Source organism: Salmo trutta, chromosome 12 (genome assembly GCF_901001165.1).
Source record: "Salmo trutta chromosome 12, fSalTru1.1, whole genome shotgun sequence".
In the NCBI taxonomy this organism is placed as follows: Eukaryota; Metazoa; Chordata; class Actinopteri; order Salmoniformes; family Salmonidae; genus Salmo; species Salmo trutta.
The window spans coordinates 53,440,431-53,461,129 of NC_042968.1; the positions used below are offsets into that span (position 1 = coordinate 53,440,431).

General features: G+C 40.4%; 1 protein-coding gene and 1 long non-coding RNA gene across 2 annotated transcripts in view; both read right to left on the bottom strand.

Annotated features, from left to right (window-relative positions):
• Window positions 1-20,699, bottom strand: part of LOC115203782 (interleukin-6 receptor subunit beta) — an 81,422-nt gene that overhangs the window by 34,090 nt on the left and 26,633 nt on the right. Inside the window, exons 8-9 of the mRNA XM_029768766.1 lie at window positions 20,458-20,540; window positions 4,700-4,937 (exon numbers count right to left, since the gene is read on the bottom strand). Coding sequence (XP_029624626.1) covers window positions 4,700-4,937; window positions 20,458-20,540 — 321 coding nt within the window. The remainder of the gene's footprint in view (window positions 1-4,699; window positions 4,938-20,457; window positions 20,541-20,699) is intronic.
• LOC115203783 (uncharacterized) lies at window positions 16,547-20,451 on the bottom strand. The gene is made up of 2 exons (XR_003880252.1): window positions 19,638-20,451; window positions 16,547-17,363 (listed from the first exon to the last, which is right to left on the bottom strand). It is a non-coding gene; the product is annotated as an uncharacterized LOC115203783 (long non-coding RNA).

Sequence of the window (20,699 nt, forward strand, 5' to 3'; positions counted from 1 at the left end):
AAATATTTACATGTTAAGTTTGCTGAAAATAAACGCAGTTGACAGTGAGAGGACGTTTCTTTTTTTGGTGAGTTTATATATAGTCAACTACTCACCACATTTTATGCACTGCAGTGCTAGCTAGCTGTAGTTTATGCTTTCAGTACTATATTAATTCTCTGATCCTTTGATCAAATGGACAACATGCAAGGAGGACGTCCTCCAGAAGTTATCATAATTACTGTGTATGTCTATGGAAGGGGGTGAGAACCACAAGCCTCGTAGGTTTTGTATTGAAGTCAATGTACCCAGAGGAGGACAGAAACTAGCGTTTTAATCAATTATTTGGTGACGTGAATATATTTAGTATAGTTTTATCAAAAAAGGTTAACTTTTTAATGTTTCATTATTTTCATGAAATTCACTGAGGATGGTCCTCCCCTTCCTCATCTACATTTTACATTTTTACATTTTAGTCACTTAGCAGACGCTCTTATCCAGAGCGACTTACAGTAGTGAACGCATACATTTCATTTCATGCATTTTTTTGTTTTTTGTACGGGGGGGCCAGAGCCTCCACTGATGTTCTTGATAGTGAAATACATTTTTCATTAATGCTATTGAAATTGTGAAATGATGAGTCATTGAAATGATTCCAATGACTCAAGAGTATCATTTACCTGCTTATGAAATTGAGCACATTTATAGATAGTCAACTTTGAATTAGAACGTAATTGAAACTGTACAGCCTATGGACTGTTTGATGTCAGTCGTCATTGGTCTACCTGTGCTGGAGGACATCTGCAAGTCAGCTGAAGGTGAATGGGCTGTATAACATAATGGGGTTTATCGGCTTATCACGATGTGTAGCCTGATAGAGACACTTCAACCATTGATCAGAGTTATTGATCCTCTAGCTTTTACGTCAAGAAGAAATGGATGGTCCAGTTTTCAAAGATAGTGGTTTCATTCTGCTTTTGTACACACAAAGATCAGTCAATAGATTTAATTAATCTTGTTTCTTCTCTGGATTTGCCTCCCTCCCCTACAATTTCTAGAAAGCTGATCACTCTGATTGGTCCCAGAAAACGATGGGTTGAGCCAGAGCTGGCCCATATATGACTTTATAAATGTGATACTATGGTTAAAGACGATCCAAATGCAGATTATTTTGTTTTGTATAACACCCCTCATTTTGAAGTTACAAAAAACAGCTTCTGGATGGCAGATTCATACTGAATGTATGCAACGATTGATAGAGCAGCGAAATTAAATTCAGGGTGAGTCGTCAGGCAAGGGTAAAGTAAGCAGACAGGCTGGTTTTAATTCAGATCAAGCATTTACCTTCTATACACTCATAACAGATGACCACACAACTTTATTTATGGAGTTTACAGTGCCTTCAGAAAGTAATCATACCCTTTGACTTTAACCACATTTGTTATGTTACAGCTTTATTCTAAAATTGATTAAATACAAAAAGAATCCTCAGCTAATCTACATACAATACCCTAACATGACAAAGCAAGAACAGGTTTTTAGAAATTTTAGCAAAATGTATAAAAAAAATGTATATATAAATATTTACATAAGTACTCAGCTCCAAGACAGGATTGTGTCGAGGCACAAATCTGGGGAAGGGTACCAAAAAAATCTGCAGCATTGAAGGTCCCCAAGAACACAGTGGCCTCCATCATTCTTAAAATGGAAGAAGTTTGGAACCACCAAGACTCTTCCTAGAGCTGGCCGCCCGGCCAAACTGAGCAATTGTGGGAGAAGGGCCTTGGTCAGGGAGGTGACCAAGAACCCGAAGGTCACTCTGACAGAGCTCCAGAGTTCCTCTGTGGAGATGGTTGTCCTTCTGGAAGGTTCTCCCATCTCTGCAGCACTCCACCGTTATGGTAGAGTGGCCAGACGGAAGCCACTCCTCTGTAAAAGGTACATGACAGACCGCATGGAGTTTGCCAAAAGGCACCTAAAGACTCTCAGACCATGAGAAACCAGATTCTCTGGTCTGATGAAACCAAGATTGAACTCTTTGGCCTGAATGCCAAGCATCATGTCTGGAGGAAACCTGGCACCATCCCTACGGTGAAGCATGGTGGTGGTAGCATCATGCTTTGGGGATGTTTTTCAGCGGCAGAGACTGGGAGACTAGTCAGGATCTAGGGAATGATGAACGGAGCAAAGTACAGAGATCCTTGATGAAAAACTGCTCCAGAGTGCTTAGGACCTCAGACAGTAATCACAGCCAAAAGTGCTTCAGCAAAGTACTGAGTAAAGGGTCTGAATACTTATGTAAAAGTGATAGTTTATTTTTTTTTATACATTTGCTTAGTCATTATGAGGAATTGTGTCGTTTAATGAGGGGGAAAAAACAATTTAATAAATTTTAGAAGAAGGCTGTAATGTAACAAAATGTGTAGATAGTTGAGGGGTCTGAATACTTTCCGAATGCACTGTATAAAGTAAAATATTGTTGGTTGGACTGGGAATTTTGGGGGTGGTTGCCTTTGGCTACAATTGCAACCATTGTAAAGTACAGTTCATCAGAACAGTCTATAAATTATTCTCATGATAAAACAATCTTGGAGAATTAAAGCAAAAATGGCGATGGGTTCTCCACATATAATGTGCACCAAACTCGTAACTCCTAATAATTTTTTGTTGTAGTAAACAGTTTAGTGAGGTGTGAATATCTAACCCAGAATGCAGTCGTTATGAACTTTTGTGATGCTGTGTCCATCAATGTTGAAATAACTTTCTCTCTTCCTGAATAATTGCCTTTTTGGAGATATTAGGTTTCCATAAGATAGCGACAATATACACTGAACAAACATAAACGCAACATGTAAAGTGTTGATCCCATGTTTCATGAGCTGAAATAAAAGATCCAAGAAATGTTCCATATACACAAAAAGCTTACAGAGATAACGTGACGAGATCCTGAGGCCCATTGTCGTGCCATTCATCCGCCGCCATCACCTCATGTTTCAAATCAAGTCAAATCAAATGTATTTATATAGCCTTTTTTACATCAGCTGATATCTCAAAGTGCTGTACAGAAACCCAGCCTAAAACCCCAAACAGCAAGCAATGCAGGTGTAGAAGCACGGTGGCTAGGAAAAACTCCCTAGAAAGGCCAAAACCTAGGAAGAAACCTAGAGAGGAACCAGGATATGAGGGGTGGCCAGTCCTCTTCTGGCTGTGCCGGGTGGAGATTATAACAGAACATGGCCAAGATGTTCAAATGTTTCAGCATTAAATCTAGAATCGGCTTCCTATTTCGCAACAAAGCATCCTTCACTCATGCTGCCAAACATACCCTCGTAAAACTGACTATCCTACCGATCCTTGACTTCGGTGATGTCATTTACAAAATAGCCTCCAACACTCTACTCAGCAAATTGGATGTAGTCTATCACAGTGCCATCCGTTTTGTCACCAAAGCCCCATATACTACCCACCACTGCGACCTGTCTGCTCTCGTTGGCTGGCCCTCGTTTCATATTTGTTGCCAAACCCACTGGCTCCAGGTCATCTATTAAGTCTTTGCTAGGTAAAGCACCGCCTTATCTCAGCTCACTGGTTACCATAGTAGCACTCACCCGTAGCACGCGCTCCAGCAGGTATGTTTCACTGGTCACCCCCAAAGCCAATTCCTACTTTGGTCACCTTTCCTTCCAGTTCTCTGCTGCCAATGACTGGAACGAATTGCAAAAATCACTGAAGCTGGAGACTTAGATCTCCCTCACTAACTTTAAGCATCAACTGTCAGAGCAGCTTACCGATCATTGCACCTGTACATAGCCCATCTATAAATAACCCACCTAACTACCTCATCCCCATTTGTAAATAGCCCACCCAACTACCTCATCCACATACTGTTATTTATTTTTTTGCTCCTTTGCACCCCAGTATCTCTACTTGCACATTCATCTTCTGCACATCTACCACTCCAGTGTTTAATTGCTGAATTGTAATTATTTCGCCACTATGGCCTATATATTGCCTTATCTCCCATTTCTATTGTGTTATTGACTGTATGTTTGTTTATCCCATGTGTAACTGTGTTTGTGTCGCACTGCTTTGCTCTATCTTGGCCAGGTCGCAGTTGTAAATGAGAACTTGTTCTCAACTGGCCTACCTGGTTAAATAAAGGTGAAATAAAAATAAATAATGCACGGCCCGAATGTTGCTAGGATCTGTACACAATTCCTGGAAGCTAAAAATGTCCCAATTCTTCCACGTTCTGCATACTCAACAGACATGTCACTCATTGAACATGTTTGGGATGCTCTGGATCGACGTGTACGACAGCGTGTTCCAGTTCCCACCAATATCCAGCAACATCGCACAGTAATAAGACAACATTCCACAGTCCACAATCAAGAGCCTGATCAAATCTATGCGAAGGAGATGTATTGCGCTGCATGAGGCAAATGGTGGTCATACCAGATACTGACTGTTTTTTTGATCCATGCCCATACCAACAGATGCATATCTGTATTCCCAGTCATATGAAATACAGATTATGGCCTAATACATTTATTTCAATTGACTGATTTCATTATATGAACTGTAACTGTAATCTTTGAAATTGTTGCACTTATATTTTTGTTCAGTATATTATTACCCAACATTGTTCATTATCATTGGTAAGATTGAGAAGGAAGTATGAGTGTAACGCCATAGTGTATAGCTGACAAGGTCAACATACCTTGTGTCAATTTTGGGATGCCCAAAGATGCTTGGGGAGACTCGCCAACAGAATTCCAGGCCTTCAATTCAATGAGGCCTCTTCTCTTGTCAGACCAGGGAATCTGGTAAAGGGGGATAATTTTCCTCTCTTGCGACCTAGAATCCAGGTCAGAGTCATTGACCGCCACCGTCATCCAGTTTCCATCTTGGATCTTGATGCTGTAGCCCCGTATCCTTCCATTGGACTCCACTGGATCCTGTAGTAGGGAAAAGAAGGCAACAATCAATCACCTGTTATTATTCAAGCCATAGATAGAGCTGATAATAAATCAGTAGTATAGAATACCACAGTGTGAGTCATACAGTAATACCCATAAAACTTAGCAGTCAAACACGGAAATGGTTCCAATGTTTTCACCATACACTTTCACATTTGGGATTTTATAAACTTTTCAAATAAGGTATTTCATATAGGGTTAACCTAGCATCACGTTTTGAGAACCATGTAAATCTCTCTCGGACATGGTGACTTTTATGAATATATTCACCTGTATATGGCCTAAAAAAAATCCATTTTTGATTTGCCAAATCTTTCAATACATTGTTGAACATAATACACTTAATGGGCATATCAAAGTTCCAGAGTGGGATCTCTGCTGGTTTTACACATATTATTCAATATTCATGTTTATTTTTTATATTCATAAATTAAATGTAAAAAAGTTGAAACCAAAATACTACTCATATTACAGAGCAAGCGACAAAGCTTCATATGACACCAATGTTTGCTTTGCAGCACCTACAGATGAAACACAATGGAGTCTTAAAAGAGTGCTGTGTAAGGCCAAAATGTCATATTTTATGGCAACTTCTAGACACAAATGTCAAATACACACTGAACAAAAATATAAGAAGGCAACATGTAAAATGTTGGTCCCATGTTCATTGAGCTGAAAAAAAGGGTTATTTCTCTCAAATTTTGTGCACAAAAGCAAGTGAGCATATCTCCTTTATCAAGACAATCTATCCACCTGACAAGTGTGGCATATCAAAAAGCTGATTAAACAGCATGATTATTACACTGGTGCACCTTGTGCTGGGGACAATACAAGGCCACTCTAAAATGTGCAATTGTATCCCAACACAATGCCACAGATGTCTCAAGTTGAGTGAGAATGCAATTGGCATGCTGACTGCAGGAATGTCCACAAGAGCTGTTGCAAGATAATTGAATGTTCATTTCTCTACCATGAGCCGCCTCCAACGTTTTAGAGAAAGACTTACAACTGCAGACCACGTGTATGGCGCTGTGTGGGCAAGCGGTTTGCTGATGTCAACGTTGTGAACAGAGTGCCCCATGATGGCGGTGGGGTTATGGTATGGGCAGGCATAAGCTACGGACAACAAACACAATTCCATTTTATTGATAGCAATTTGAATGCACAGAGATACCATGAGATACTGAGGCCCATTGTCGTGCCATTCATCCGCCACCATCACCTCATGTTTCAGCATAATAATGCAAGTCCTGTACATGAATCCTGGTAGCTGAAAATGTCCCATTTCTTCCATGGCCTGCATACTCACCAGACATGTCACTCATTGAGCATGTTTGGGGATGCTCTAGATCGACGTGTACAACAGCATGTTCCAGTTCCAAACCAATCTCCAGCAACTTCGCACAGCCTTTGAAGAGGAGTGGGACAACATTCCACAATCAACAGCCTGATCAACTCTATATGATGCATGAGGCAAATGGTGGTCATACCAAATGCTGACTGGTTTTCTGATCCACAAAGCTACGTTTTTTTTATGGTATCTGTGACCAACATATACATATCTTTATTCCCAGTCATGTGAAATCCATATATTAGGGCTTTTTGTTCAGTATACGTCAACAATCCTTTCTCCAAAAGGACACTTCTTCTATGGATTACATTTTGTGAAAAACAGTCATTTTATGTATGGGTTTTGTGAGGAATCACTCGTTTGTAACTCACCCACCAAAAATCACAATATGCTGTTTACATTGTGTCATTTGTGCTGGTCCAATTTGTATAATGGAAAAGCAGAAAAATCTGTGCACTCTCACAATGTAATTATGGTTGCTTTTCAATGTCCCAGGTTTGTGGCATTGATTAATAAATAATTTAATCTTTACTTCAAGGCAGGTGTTATGTATAAAAGGCAAATGTAGGCATTATTTACTATTTTGAATTCTTAAAAAAAATAAAATGTGTTTGACGTGATTGATGGGTGACTAGGTGCATTCTTGTCAAATAAATATGCTTATTAATGGTTATGGATACATTCTGCATTGAGTTTCTGGCTTTGAATCTGCAAACAGAACATGTCAACAAGTTACTTCTGAATTGCTTTAATACATCAGTACATTCTGACACCATGAATTGAAGTAGATTTTACCTCATTCATATAGTTGGCAGACATTGTTACTGATTAAATATTAGACCTCTACTGGCTGAAGGAGAAGGGGATCTGGTAAAATAAGCTCATTTCCTGCAATACTACACTTTTTGCCATGGGGTAGAGAAAGAAAAAAAAATCTGCTGTTTTATAGCTCATCTCATGCTTTTGTTCACATTTTGCTATGAGTCTGAGGGAACATTTTGCAGTTTTAAAGCTAATTTCCTACTATTTTACACATTTTGCAATGAGGCTGAAATAGGATTTTGCCATTTTAAAGCGAATTTCCTGCAATTCTACACATTTTGCTATTATATGCTATCTGGGGGTCCCCCCGACCTCCAGGATGGGGGCCCCGGGACACGTGCCTGTTCGGTTATTGGGCCCTGCATTCAATCACAACAAACAAGTGCAGCAAGTTAAGCAAAGATAGCATTGCTATGGAGGGAATGACATTAAGTTGAGGATTTCTCCCCTCCTGACTGACTCGCCATCTCAAGACGGTCAGCTAATTCAGTTCCCAAGTGGAGGCTAAAGCCTGCACTGATCTTGTGTTTAGCCAAGATGACAGCAAATAGCTAGCATAGCTTGGTGATAGCTGCAGCTGCCTATCATATCTAGCTGATATAAATGTATGGCAAGATAGCAAGAGCCAGTGTCTGGAATGTGGTTCATAAGACACTTTGCTACGAAAGTAGCTTGTAACTTAGTTTTAATGTTTCGTCACGTCATGTGACTGCTAAATGTATATTTATTTATCTAGCTTTGTTTGCTCTTTTCCATACTATGTCTATCTCTGATAATCTACGCAGTAAAGGGCTGAAAAATAGCCCATATTATTATATGTAGCCTTAGAAGTAAGGTTCATGAAATCAGTAACTTGCTAACATCAGCTAACATTCATACACTACCGGTCAAAAGTTTTAGTACACATACTCATTCAAGGGCTTTTATTTATTTTTACTATTTCCTACATTGTAGAATAATAGTGAAGACGTCAAAACTATGAAATAACACATATGCAATCCTGTAGTAAACAAAAAAGTGTTATTTATTTTATATTTGACAAAGCATTCCTGTATGGACCTCGCTTTGTGCATGGGGGCATTGTCATGCTGAAACATGAAAGGGCCTTCCCCTAACTGTTGCCACAAAGTTGGAAGCACAGAATAGTCTAGAATCATGGGGCAGCAGGTAGCCTAGTGGTTAGAGCATTGGAATAGTAACCGAAAGGTTGCAAGATCGAATCTCTGAGCTGACAAGATAAAAATCTGTCGTTCTGCCCCTGAACAAGGCAGTTAACCTACTGCTCCTAGGCCGTCATTGAAAATAACTGACTTGAACTGAACTGACTTGCCTAGTTAAATAAAAAGTAATTATATGCTGTAGCGTTCACTGGAACTAAGGGGCCTAGGCCGAACCATGAAAAACAGCCCCAGACCATTATTCCTCCTCCACCAGACTTTACAGATGGCACTATGCATTCGGGCAGGTAGTGTTCCCCTGGCATCTGCAAAACCCAGATTCATCCATCAGATTCATCCATCAGAAGTGTGATTCATCACTCCAGAGAATGCATTTCCACTGCTTCAGAGTCCAATGGTGGTGCGCTTTACACCACTCCAGCCGACACTAGACATGGTGAACATGGTGACCTTAGGCTTGGAAACTAGTGTTTCAACCGGCTAGTGTTGCAACCGAGGACAGCCGATTCAATAATCAGTGGTCCCGTTCTGTGAGCTTGTGTGGCCTACCACTTTGGTCATAGATGTTTCCACTACACAATAACAGCACATACAGTTTCAGCTCTAGCAGGGCAGAAATTCAACTAACTTGTTGGAAAGGTGTAATCCTATGACGGTGCCATATTGAAAGTCACTGAGCTCTTCAGTAAGGCCATTCTACTGTCAGTGTTTGTCTATGGAGATTGCATGGCTGTGTACTTGATGTTATACACCTGTCAACAACGGTTGTGGAGTGCTGGAGTATAGAGCCAAAACAACAAAAATTGTGTCAGTAATGTTGTAAGTATATTGAGCTTTACGATGGACGATGATGTGACTGTTGTTAAATTTGCTTTGAACAGTGGACACACACAACAACATGATTTGATTGCAAACTTCTCCGGAGAGCTAAGGCTTTGCATTTTGATTACATACCTGTATCCCGGGGATGCAATTCTAATCTGTCAGAGACAATCTCCCAAACTCTGCTTTTAGATTGCAGTGATATAATTTAGCTTTGAAAGCATCGGCAGGCTCTTAAAAAGAGCATAACGTGCTTTCAGAACTACAATTATCACTCTCCCATTCGCCTTGTCTCATTTCCTTAACAAAAAGAGGCAGTGAAAACAAACTTCTGCATCCCAAATGGCACACTATTCCTTACATAGTGCATTACTTTGCACACTATTTTGTATGAAAGAGGAATCTTGCCGCCTAAATGGCTATAAGAGGAAGGTGGGGAAAACAATATACATTTTGGGTCAAAACTCACCATTTCCTATAAACTGTATAGATACTTCCGATGTGGATTCAATGTTGTGCTCCCAGTGACATGTAAAATATTATTGTGAGATATACAGTACCAGTCAAAAGTTAGAACACACCTACTCAAAGTGTTTTTCTTTATTTTGACTATTTTATACACTGTAGAATAACAGCGAAGACACCAAAACATATAGTGTTAAACAAATCAAAATATATTATTTATATTTGAGATTCTTCAAAGTAGCCACCCTTTGGCTTGATGACAGCTTTGCACACTCTTGGCATTCTCTCTACCAGCTTAATGAAGTAGTCACCTGGAATGCATTTCAATTAAAAGGTGTGCCTTGTTAAAAGTTAATTTGTGGAATTTCTTTCCTTCTTAATGCATTTGAGCCAATCAGTTGTGTTGTGACAAAGTAGGGTGGTATACAGAAGATAGCCCTATTTGATAAAAGACCAAGTCCATATTATGACAAAAACAGCTCAAATGAGCAAAGAGAAACAACAGTCCATCATTACTTTAAGACATGAAGGTCAGTCAATCCGGAGAATTTCAAGAACTTTGAAAGTTTCTTCAAGTGCAGTCCCAAAAACCTTTAAGCACTATGATGAAACTGGCTCTCATGAGAACCGCCAAAGGAATGGAAGACCCAGAGTTACCTCTGCTGCAGAGGATAAGTTCATTAGAGTTACCAGTGTCAGAAATTGCAGCCCAAATAAATGCTTCAGAGTTCAAGTGACAGACACATCAACATCGACTGTTCATAGGAGACTGTGAATCAGGCCTTCATGGTCGAACTGCTGCAAATAAAACACTACCAAAAAGACACCAATAAGAAGAAGAGACTTGCTTGGGCCAAGAAAAACAAGCAATGGACATTAGACTGTGGAAATCTGTCCTTTGGTTTGATGAGTACAAATTTGAGATTTTTGGTTCCAACCGTAGTGTCTTTATGAGACGCAGAGTAGGTGAACGGATTATCTCCGGGTGTGTATTTCCCACCGTAAAGCATGGAGGTGGTGTTATGGTGTGGGGGTGCTTTGCCCGGTGACACAGTCTGATTTATTTTGAATTCAAGGCACACTTAACCAGCATGGCTACCACAGCATTCTGCAGCGATATGCCATCCCATCTGGTTTGAGCTTAGTGGAACTATAATTTCTTTTTCAACAGGACAATGACCCAACACACCTCCAGGCTGTGTAAGGGCTATTTTACCAAGGAGAGTGATGGAGTGCTGCATCGGATGACCTGGCCTCCGCAAACACTTTATTTGGTTGCTACATGATTCCATATGTATTATTTAATAGTTTTGATGTCTTCACTATTATTCTACAATGTAGAAAATAGTAAAAAATAATAATAATACAAAACCTTGTATGAATAGATGTTCTAAAAATTGACCAGTAGTGTATATTAGCCATTTCTGAGACTAACCAATTGTGCTGTTGTTTGTTTTTTCTCGTTATTTGTAACTTATTTGTACACAATGTTTTCTGCCACCATCTCATATGACCAAAAATAGCTTCTGGATATCAGGACAGCGATTACTTACAGCGTAATGGACGAAGATTTTTTTCTTTAACTCGTCGGACGTGAAGGATTTACCTCAGACACCCGACAAGGGCCCGTCATTCGCATGAAGAAGAGACCGAGATATCAGGGACGTAGGTTGGGGTGCCTTGTAAGGATTCGACGCGAGTGGGTAATCTGCCTCTACCATCAGTCCTATTAGCCAACGTGCAATCATTGGATAATACAATGGATGAGCTCCGATCAAGACTATCCTACCAACGGGACATTAAAAACTGTTATCTTGTTTCACTGAGTCCTGGCTGAACGACGACATGGATAAGATACAGCTGGCTGGGTTTTCCATGCATCAGCAAGACAGAACAGCTACCTCCGGTAAGACAAGGGGTGGCGGTCTGTATCTATTTGTAAATAACAGCTGGTGCACAAAATCAAGTATTAAGGAAGTCTCAAGGTTTTCCTAGCCTGCGGTAGAGTATCTCATGATAAACTGTAGAGCACACTATCTACCAAGGGAGTTCATCTATCTATATTAGCTGTCTATTTACCACCACAAACCGATGCTGTCACTAAGACCGCAATCAATGAGCTGTATAAATCCATAAGCAAACAAGAAAATGCTAATCCAGAGGTAGCGCTCCTAGTGGCTGGGGACTTTAACGCAGGGAAACTTAAATCCGTTTCACCTAATTTGATGACGGGTAGGCCGTCATTGTAAAATATAATAATCTGTTCTTAACTGACTTGCCTAGTTAAATAAAATGTATTCTATCAACATACATGTGCTCTAGACCACCTTTACTCCACACACAGACACGTACAAAGCTCTGTCGCCCTCCATTTGGCAAATCTGACCATAACTCTATTGTCCTGATTCCTGCTTACAAGCTAAATCTAAAGCAGGAAGTACAAGTGACTCGCTCAAAGCGTTAGTGGTCAGATGACGCAGATGCTAAGCAACAGGACTGCTTTGCTAGCACAGACTAGAATATGTTATGGGATTCTTCCGATGGCATTTTTTATTTATTTATTTCACCTTTATTTAACCAGGTAGGCCAGTAGAGAACAAGTTCTCATTTACAACTGCGACCTGGCCAAGATAAAGCAAAGCAGTGCGACAAAAACAACACAGAGTTACACATGGGATAAACAAACGTACAGTCAATAACACAATAGAAAAATCTGTATAGCGTGTGCAAATGAAGTAAGGAGGTAAGGCAACAAATAGGTCAATAGTGGTGGAGTAATTACAATTTAGGAATTTACACTGGAGTGATATGTGCAGATGAGGATGTGCAAGTAGAAATACTGGTGTGCAAAAGTGCAGAAAAACAAAAACAAAATATGGGGATGAGGTAGGTAGATGGTTGGATGGGCTAATCACAGATGAGCTGTGTACAGCTGCAGTGATCGGTAAGCTGTTCTGACAGCTGACACTTAAAGTTAGTGAGGGAGTATAAGTCTCCAACTTCAGTGATATTTCCATTGACGAGTACACCACATCAGTCACTGGCTTCATCAATAAGTGCATCGATGAAGTCGTCCCCACAGTACTGTACGTACCCCAACCGGAAGCCATGGATTACTGGCAACATCCGCATCCAGTTAAAGGCTAGAGCTACCGCTTTCAAGGAGTGGTACACTAACCCGGATGCTTATAAGAAATCCCATTATGCCCTCCGACAAACCATCAAAACAGACAAAGCGTCAATTCAGGACTAAGATTGAATCGTACTACACCGGCTCCGACACTCGACGGATGTGGCAGGGCTAACAAAGTATTATGGACGACAAATACAAAGGGAAGCACAGATGCAAACTGCCCAGACACACGAGCCTACAAAACGAGCTAAATGACTTCTATGCTCGCTTTGAGGCAAGCAACACTGAAGCATGCATGAGAGCAACCGGGTAACCTGCCTAAATGACTACCGGCCCGTAGCACTCACATCTGTAGCCATGAAGGGCTTTGAAAGGCTGGTCATGGCTCACAACAACACCATTATCCCAGAAACCCTAGAACCACTCCCTAGACCCGCCCCAACAGATCCACAGATAATGCAATCTCTATTGCACTCTACACTGCTCTTTCCCACCTGGACAAAAGGAACACCTACATGAGAATGCTATTCATTGACTACAGCTCAGCGTTCAACACCATAGTGCCTTCAAAGCTCATCAATAAGCTAAGGACCCTGGGACTAAACACCTCCCTCTGCAACAAGATCCTGGACTTCCTGACGGGCCACCCCCAGGTGGTAAGGGTAGATAACAACACATCTGCCACGCTGATCCTTAACCTCTCTTGGGTAGGGGGGCAGTATTTTCAAGGCCGGATGAAAAACGTACCCAAATTAAATGGCCTACTACTCGGGCCCAGGAACTAGAATATGCATATTATTAGTAGATTTGGATAGAAAACACTCTGAAGTTTCTAAAACTGTTTGAATGATATCTGTGAGTATAACAGAACTCATATGGCAGGCAAAAACCTGAGAAAAATCCAACCAGGAAGTGGGAAATCTGGTTCTTGTAGTCTTTTCAAGTCATTGCCTATCTAACACACAGTGACTTAGGGTTCATTTTGCACTTCCTAAGGCTTCCACTAGATGTCAACAGTCTTTAGAACCTAGTTTCAGGCTTTTGCATTGAACAGAGAGCGAACAAGAAGGCCGGGAAGTTGGTGACTCAGAAAATGACGTGTTTTGTGGCGTGCATTCACGTGACGAGGTATCTGTGTTCCAAAACGTTTTTCAAGACATTGGAATCGTCCGGTTGGAATATTATTGAAGTTTTATGTTAAAAACGCCCTAAAGATTGATGCTATACAACGTTTGACATGTTTCAACGAACGTAAGTATAACTTTTCTTTTTACTTTTCGTCGTGAAATTTTGGGCGCGCTGCCTACATTTGGAGTAGCTTACTGAATGCGCAAACAACAAGGAGGTATTTGGACATAAATTATGGACTTTATCAAACAAAACAACATTTATTGTGGACCTGGGATTCCTGGAAGTGCCTTCTGATGAAGATCATCAAAGGTAAGTGAATATTTATAATGCTATTTATGATTTTAGATGACTCCAAAATGGCGGGTATCTGTATTGCCTGGTGTATGTTTCTGAGCGCCGTACTCAGATTATTGCAAAGTGTGCTTTCCACGTGAAGCTTTTTTGAAATCTGTCACAGCGGTTGCATAAAAGGTGGTTATCAATAATTTTGAATAACAGTTTAATATTTTATCAACGTTTAGGATGAGTGTTTTTGTAAATTGTTGTGCTGATTCACCGGCAGTATCAAAGGCAAAATATTTTCTGAACATCACGCGCCAATGTAAAATTCTGGTTTTGGATATAAATATGAACTTTATCGAACAAAACATACATGTATTGTCTAACATTGAGTCGTAGGAGTGTCATCTGATGAAGATCGTCAAAGGTTAGTGCTTAATTTTAGCTGAATTTCTGGTATTTGTGACCCCTCTCCTGCTTGGAAAATGGCTGTGTGGTTTTTCTTGTGTTGTACCTGTCCTAACATAATCTAACTTTATGCTTTCGCGGTAAAGCCTTTTTGAAATCGGACAATGTGATTACATTAAGAATGTGAAATGTCAGAATAATAGTAGAGAGAATGATTTATTTCAGCTTTTATTCCTTTCATTACATCACCAGGGTCAGAAGTTTACATACACTCAATTAGTATTTGGTAGCATTGCCTTTAAATTGTTTAACTTGGGTCAAATGTTTCCGGTAGCCTTCCACAAGCTTCCCACAATAAGTTGGGTGAATTTTGGCCCATTCCTCCTGACAGAGCTGCTGTAACTGAGTCAGGTTTATAGGCCTCCTTGCTCGCACATGCCTTTTCAGTTCTGCCCATAAATGTTCAATAGGATTGAGGTCAGGGCTTTGTGCCACTCCAATACCTTGACTTTGTTGTCCTTAAGCCATTTTGCCTCAACTTTGGAAGTATGTTTGGGGTCATTGTCCATTTGGAAGACCCATCTGCGTCCAAGGTGTAACTTCCTGATGTCTTAAGATGTGGCTTCAATATATCCACATAATTTTCCTCTCTCATGATGCCATCCATTTTGTGAAGTGTATGTAAACTTCTGACCCACTGGAATTGTGATACAGTGAATTATAAGTGAAATAATCTGTCTGTAAACAATTGTTGGAAAAATTACTTAGGACATCTACTTTGTGCATGACACAACTGACTTGCCAAAACTATAGTTTAACAAGAAATTTGTGGAGTGGTTGAAAAACGAGTCCAAAGAGTCCAACCTAAGCGTATGTAAACTTCCGACTGCAACTGTATGTCTATTAATGTTCTGTATTATGTCATGTTTCATGTGGACCCCAGGAAGAGCAGCTACTAATGGGGATCCTAAAAAAATACCAAATACCAAAATATAAATACATGTTACTGTGGAAACAATATCAACTACTGCTAGTTTAAAATCAGCTCAGCTGTCCTACAACAATTCTAAAACTGGCTAGTTTTGTCTCGTCTGTCCTTATGTCCGCTGTTTATCTTTCCTGGGAGGCAAAATCCCAGAACTAATATGCCTACAGGTGTGGGCTACATGTGGACATTGCACAAACGTCACCCAGCTTGAGAGTAAATACATCACCTAAAAAATTTATAAATGGACATGTTCATGTTACAAATACAAAACATGTTCTGCTGTAAATATATTGTGCTTATAAAGACTATGCCTACACTTTACCTAACTAATCAAAATCAGTTGTGTCTGGAGTACAACTTCAGCTGTCTAACCAGAATGGCATTTCTGTGGTCTTATTTGCCCAAATCTAAGGATGTGGCTGTCTAACTCTCTGGATGAGGTTATGTCTTCTACCCTCCAGTGGGGGATGAAGTCCCTTCCATCTATGTAATGTATTACAGGTTAAGGACATGTGCAGTCAGGTGGCAGTAAATGTGGAGTGCATGACAGTACGCCTCATGGGTCCAACTGGCTGAGTTCAATAACTACAGGCAGATGTGAGATGCAGGAGGTTGGCCCTACTCATACAGAGTAATAAGAATGCAATTGCTGAACTTAAGTAGATATTCTAAACACAGTGTTTTGATAACTTTCAAGTGTAACAGTTCCACAGAATAAACCATCTTTCACATAACTGTTAAAATTGTGTTCTGCCAATATAACAATGTGCAAATATTACACTTGTCTTTCATCCAATTGTTCAATTGTCATTCATCGCCAATACAGATACTTTACCCATCAGCATTTCGTCTGGTGGGGCTGGGGCTACCTTGCCAAACATGTCAGTCGTCAAACCTTCCTATATGGTGTACAGGACACCATGTAGCCTAAGAAAGGAGTTCCCTGATATGTTTGAAGAAAACACAGGTCCATTGATAGTACCATTGGAATCAATAATATCAAAAGACAATAAAAAAAAATGTATAATTTTATTGCTGAGGGCAAGGTCTCTCCATTTCGGACAGCATCAAGCCCGCCGGACTCCATCCCATCATCTTGCAAGTCTTGCTCCATACAGGTATCTTTGAACACACATACAGTCACTGTTCTATTGCCAATGGTAGTTAGAATAGGTGATATCTGACATAAATGATACTATGTTGAAGTTAACAGGCCAGCCTAAACCTACCAAATTCTGTTCTCACCATTGACAACCGTTGGTGAGAAGGCAAGAAATTAGGTCTTTGCCAGAGCCCCATTGATGGGGATAGCAGCGTAGATCAGCTCCTGGCCCCTCAAAGATACTGGTCAGACACACACACACCACATTATCAATGGTGATTGATAACCCTGGTGGAACCAACCTGAACACTGAGTTTACAGTTCTATTTCACATCTAAAAAGTAGGAAAAAACAAACAAAGGCCAGTTTACAAATTATGTTTCACAATTGGGTCATCAAAGTAATGAAGTGGGTTACCTTCTGTATTTGTACAAATGATGAGCCTGTGAAAGCGGTTGCCGCTGACAGGTGAAGGTTGCTGGCCGGATACTTGCCAACATGTGGAGGACTGTTCCATTCATAGGAATGCACACAGTGAGAGCTTGTAAGTAAGCATTTCACGGTGAGGTCTACACCTGTTGTATTCGGCGCATGTGACAAATAAAATTTGATTGGATTTTGATGACGGTCCCCATGCTGGTATCTCTACGCTGCATGTTTGCAAACTGGACATCTCTTGAACAACTGCAGCAGACAATCTTATGAGGTGGTGTCAACTGGGAGGGCCTGTGACAGGGTGATATAAGACAGCCAAGTGGTATATTACATTTTCTTCTAAAGAAAGGATAAAGCGTTTTGCTAATGCACTTCACAACCAAAATACTAGTTGTATTTGCTTGGCTGGGGAATTAGACTAATTGTTTATCAAGCCGGATATTTTTGAATACAACTTTTCACATAACCCGTCGTTGTCAATAGGGCAGTAACTCAGGTCACTAGCTAATTTTATGCTTTACAGATGTAGACTGACTGGCTCCAGATTGGAATAGATTCAGTCCAGTGATGCAGTTACACTATGACATGTTTTGCCATGGCCCTGGGTTTGTTTGGGTTTGTTGCTGCTAGTTAGTACACAGTTGTAGTCAGACATGAATTAGCTAGTACCACCACAGATGCATCCAATATTTATTTGTGCCCTAGACATGGGTTGCACCTTGGAGGCTCATGTGACAGTTCAGTCTAATTTACACTAACTTCTAATGGCATGGAAATACGATGACATTGCTAAAGTAGGCAAACAGTAAGCAGGAAACAACTCTGCCATATGTCATCATGTTACCATTACTGTTACTAGCAAAGTTTGTCAAAATAGCTAGCAATGTTAATGTTAGCTAGCTAAAATACGGTGGACCCCTCAATCTAAGCTGGCTAAAGTTACACTGCATCTAAAGTCAATCTGGCAACATCAATCATGACGAAGGGTTCTCCTACTAATTATTTGCCTTCTTTTGAACATTTTATCATGTTTCCAAGCCAAATTATTTTATCATGTTTCCAAGCCAAATACAGTTGAAGTCGGAAGTTTACATACACTTAGCTCGTTAAAACTTGTTTATCAACCACTCCACAAATTTATTGTTAACAAACTATAGTTTTGGCAAGTCGGTTAAGACACTACTTTGTGCATGACACAAGTCATTTTTCCAACAATTGTTTACAGACAGATTAGTTTCACAATTCCAGTGGGTCAGAAGTTTACATACACTAAGTTGACTGTACCTTTAAACAGCTTGGAAAATTCCAGAAAATGGCGGCTTTAGAAGCTTCTGATAGGCTAATTGACATCATTTGAGTCAATTGAAGGTGTACCTGTGGATGTATATCAAGGCCTACCTTCAAACTCAGTGCCTCTTTGCTTGACATCATGGGGAAATCAAAAGAAATCAGCCAAAACCTCAGAAAAACATTTGTAGACTTTCACAAGTCTGGTTCACCCTTGGAAGCAATTTCCAAACGCCTGAAGGTACCACGTTCTTCTGTACAAACAAGAGTACGCAAGTATAAACACCATGGAACCACACAGCCATCATAACGCTCAGGAAGGAGATGCATTCTGTCTCCTAGAGATGAACGAACTTTGGTGCGAAAAGTGCAAATCAATCCCAGAACAACATCAAAGGACATTGTGAAGATGCTGGCTGAAACAGGTACAAGTATCTATATCCACAGTAAAACAAGTCCTTTATCAACATAACCTGAAAAGCTGTTCAGCAAAAAAGAAGCCACTGCTTCAAAACCGCCATAAAAAAGCCAGACTATGGGTTGCAACTGCACATGGGGACAAAGATCGTACTTTTTGGAGAAATGTCCTCTGGTCTGATGAAACAAAAATAAAACTGTTTGGCCATAATGACCATCGTTATGTTTGGAGGAAAAAGGGAGAGGCTTGCAAGCCTGAAGAACACCATCCCAATCGTGAAGCACAGGGGTGGTGTTTTGGGGGTGCTTTGCTGTAGGAGGGACTGGTGTACTTCCCAACATAGATGGCATCATGAGGCAGGAAAATTGCAGAACTGACAAGCGTGTGCATGCAAGGAGGCCTAAAAACCTGACTCAATTACACCAGCTCTGTCAGGACGAATGGGCCAAAATTCACCCAACTTATTGTGGGAAGCTTGTGGAAGTCTACCGGAAACATTTGACCCAAGTTAAACAATTTAAAGGCAATGCTACCAAATACTAATTGAGTGTATGTAAACTTCTGACCCACTGGGAATGTGATGAAAGGAATAAAAGCTGAAATAAATCACTCTCTACTATTATTCTGACATTTCACATTCTTAAAATAAAGTGGTGATCCTAACTGACCTAAGACAGGGTTCATTTTTACTGGGATTAAATGTCAGGAATTGTGAAAAACTGAGTTTAAATATAGTTGGCTAAGGTGTAAGTAAACTTTTGACTTCAACTGTAGCTCTGCTAGCGGTGATAATGACTATCAAAATGTACATAACCAGATATATAACCAGCAGTCTATGGTCTAGCTACCGGTATACTCACCATCACTGTGGTCCAACGAAATCCAACCACCTATTCTGCATGGTAGGGTATTAGGCAGAGCATGGAAACCATAATTGGCTGTGCATCCTGCTGGAAGCATGCATTGTCGAACCGGAGCCATGGTCAATCTGTCTCAAAACGTCCGTGAGCCTTTGAACACGTTGGGGGCGATGAAACAATGGAGGGAAGCGAAGTGGGCTGAGGAGCAATTTGCACGTGGAGCTTCACAAAAAGGGGCATGAATTGTTGACAATTGTATTCCAAACCCAACTTTAAATGTACTCGTTCTGACGTACTCAGGTTCCAAACTGTTTTAGATGAGACTGGCGTTATGACAAATTATCCTATTTACACTTTGTAGTCAATTTTGACATCACAATACATTTTTGACTCATATCGATACCACATAGGCCGTTTTCAAAGGGATTAGTTGTTTTTTCAGGGCAGTCACTCTTTAAATATCACCTGTGCCAGCACAGATGAAACTAATGACTGACTAACGAGGCGACCAGTGCAACACGTCCTGCCCAACGAGGATGATTCCAATCAGTGTTCGTCAACACCTAAACAGAACCAACCTCAAAACTAAAATCGAAAATCAAAGCCTGTAAGTCACCTTGTCCGAGATTTACATGGTTATAAAAATGTAACCCTACACAAAACACTGACCTTCTTTGAAGTATTTGAAAAATTCCCTATGGGAAAACAATTATGGCGAGAAAAAAAAATATTGCAACCATTTCCGTGTTTGATCACTAGGTTTTATGGGTATTATGATGACATCACTGTGGCACTCTATTTTCAGTATGGCCTTCATTACCTTACACATCACTTGCACTCTCCGCTCACTTTTGACTTGGCTGGGAATGACGACTCTCCATAGGTCTGGCTTAGTTGTAGGCTCTAGGCAAAGAACAGAGCCAAAATCGATACAACTCAGCCATCTGAGATATGACAAACTGAGCAGTCCATAGACTACCTACCTGGATCACACTCACTATTGTTGAACTAAATCACTCATACACTGACTTCACATATGAGTTCTACAGCTTAACATGGTTG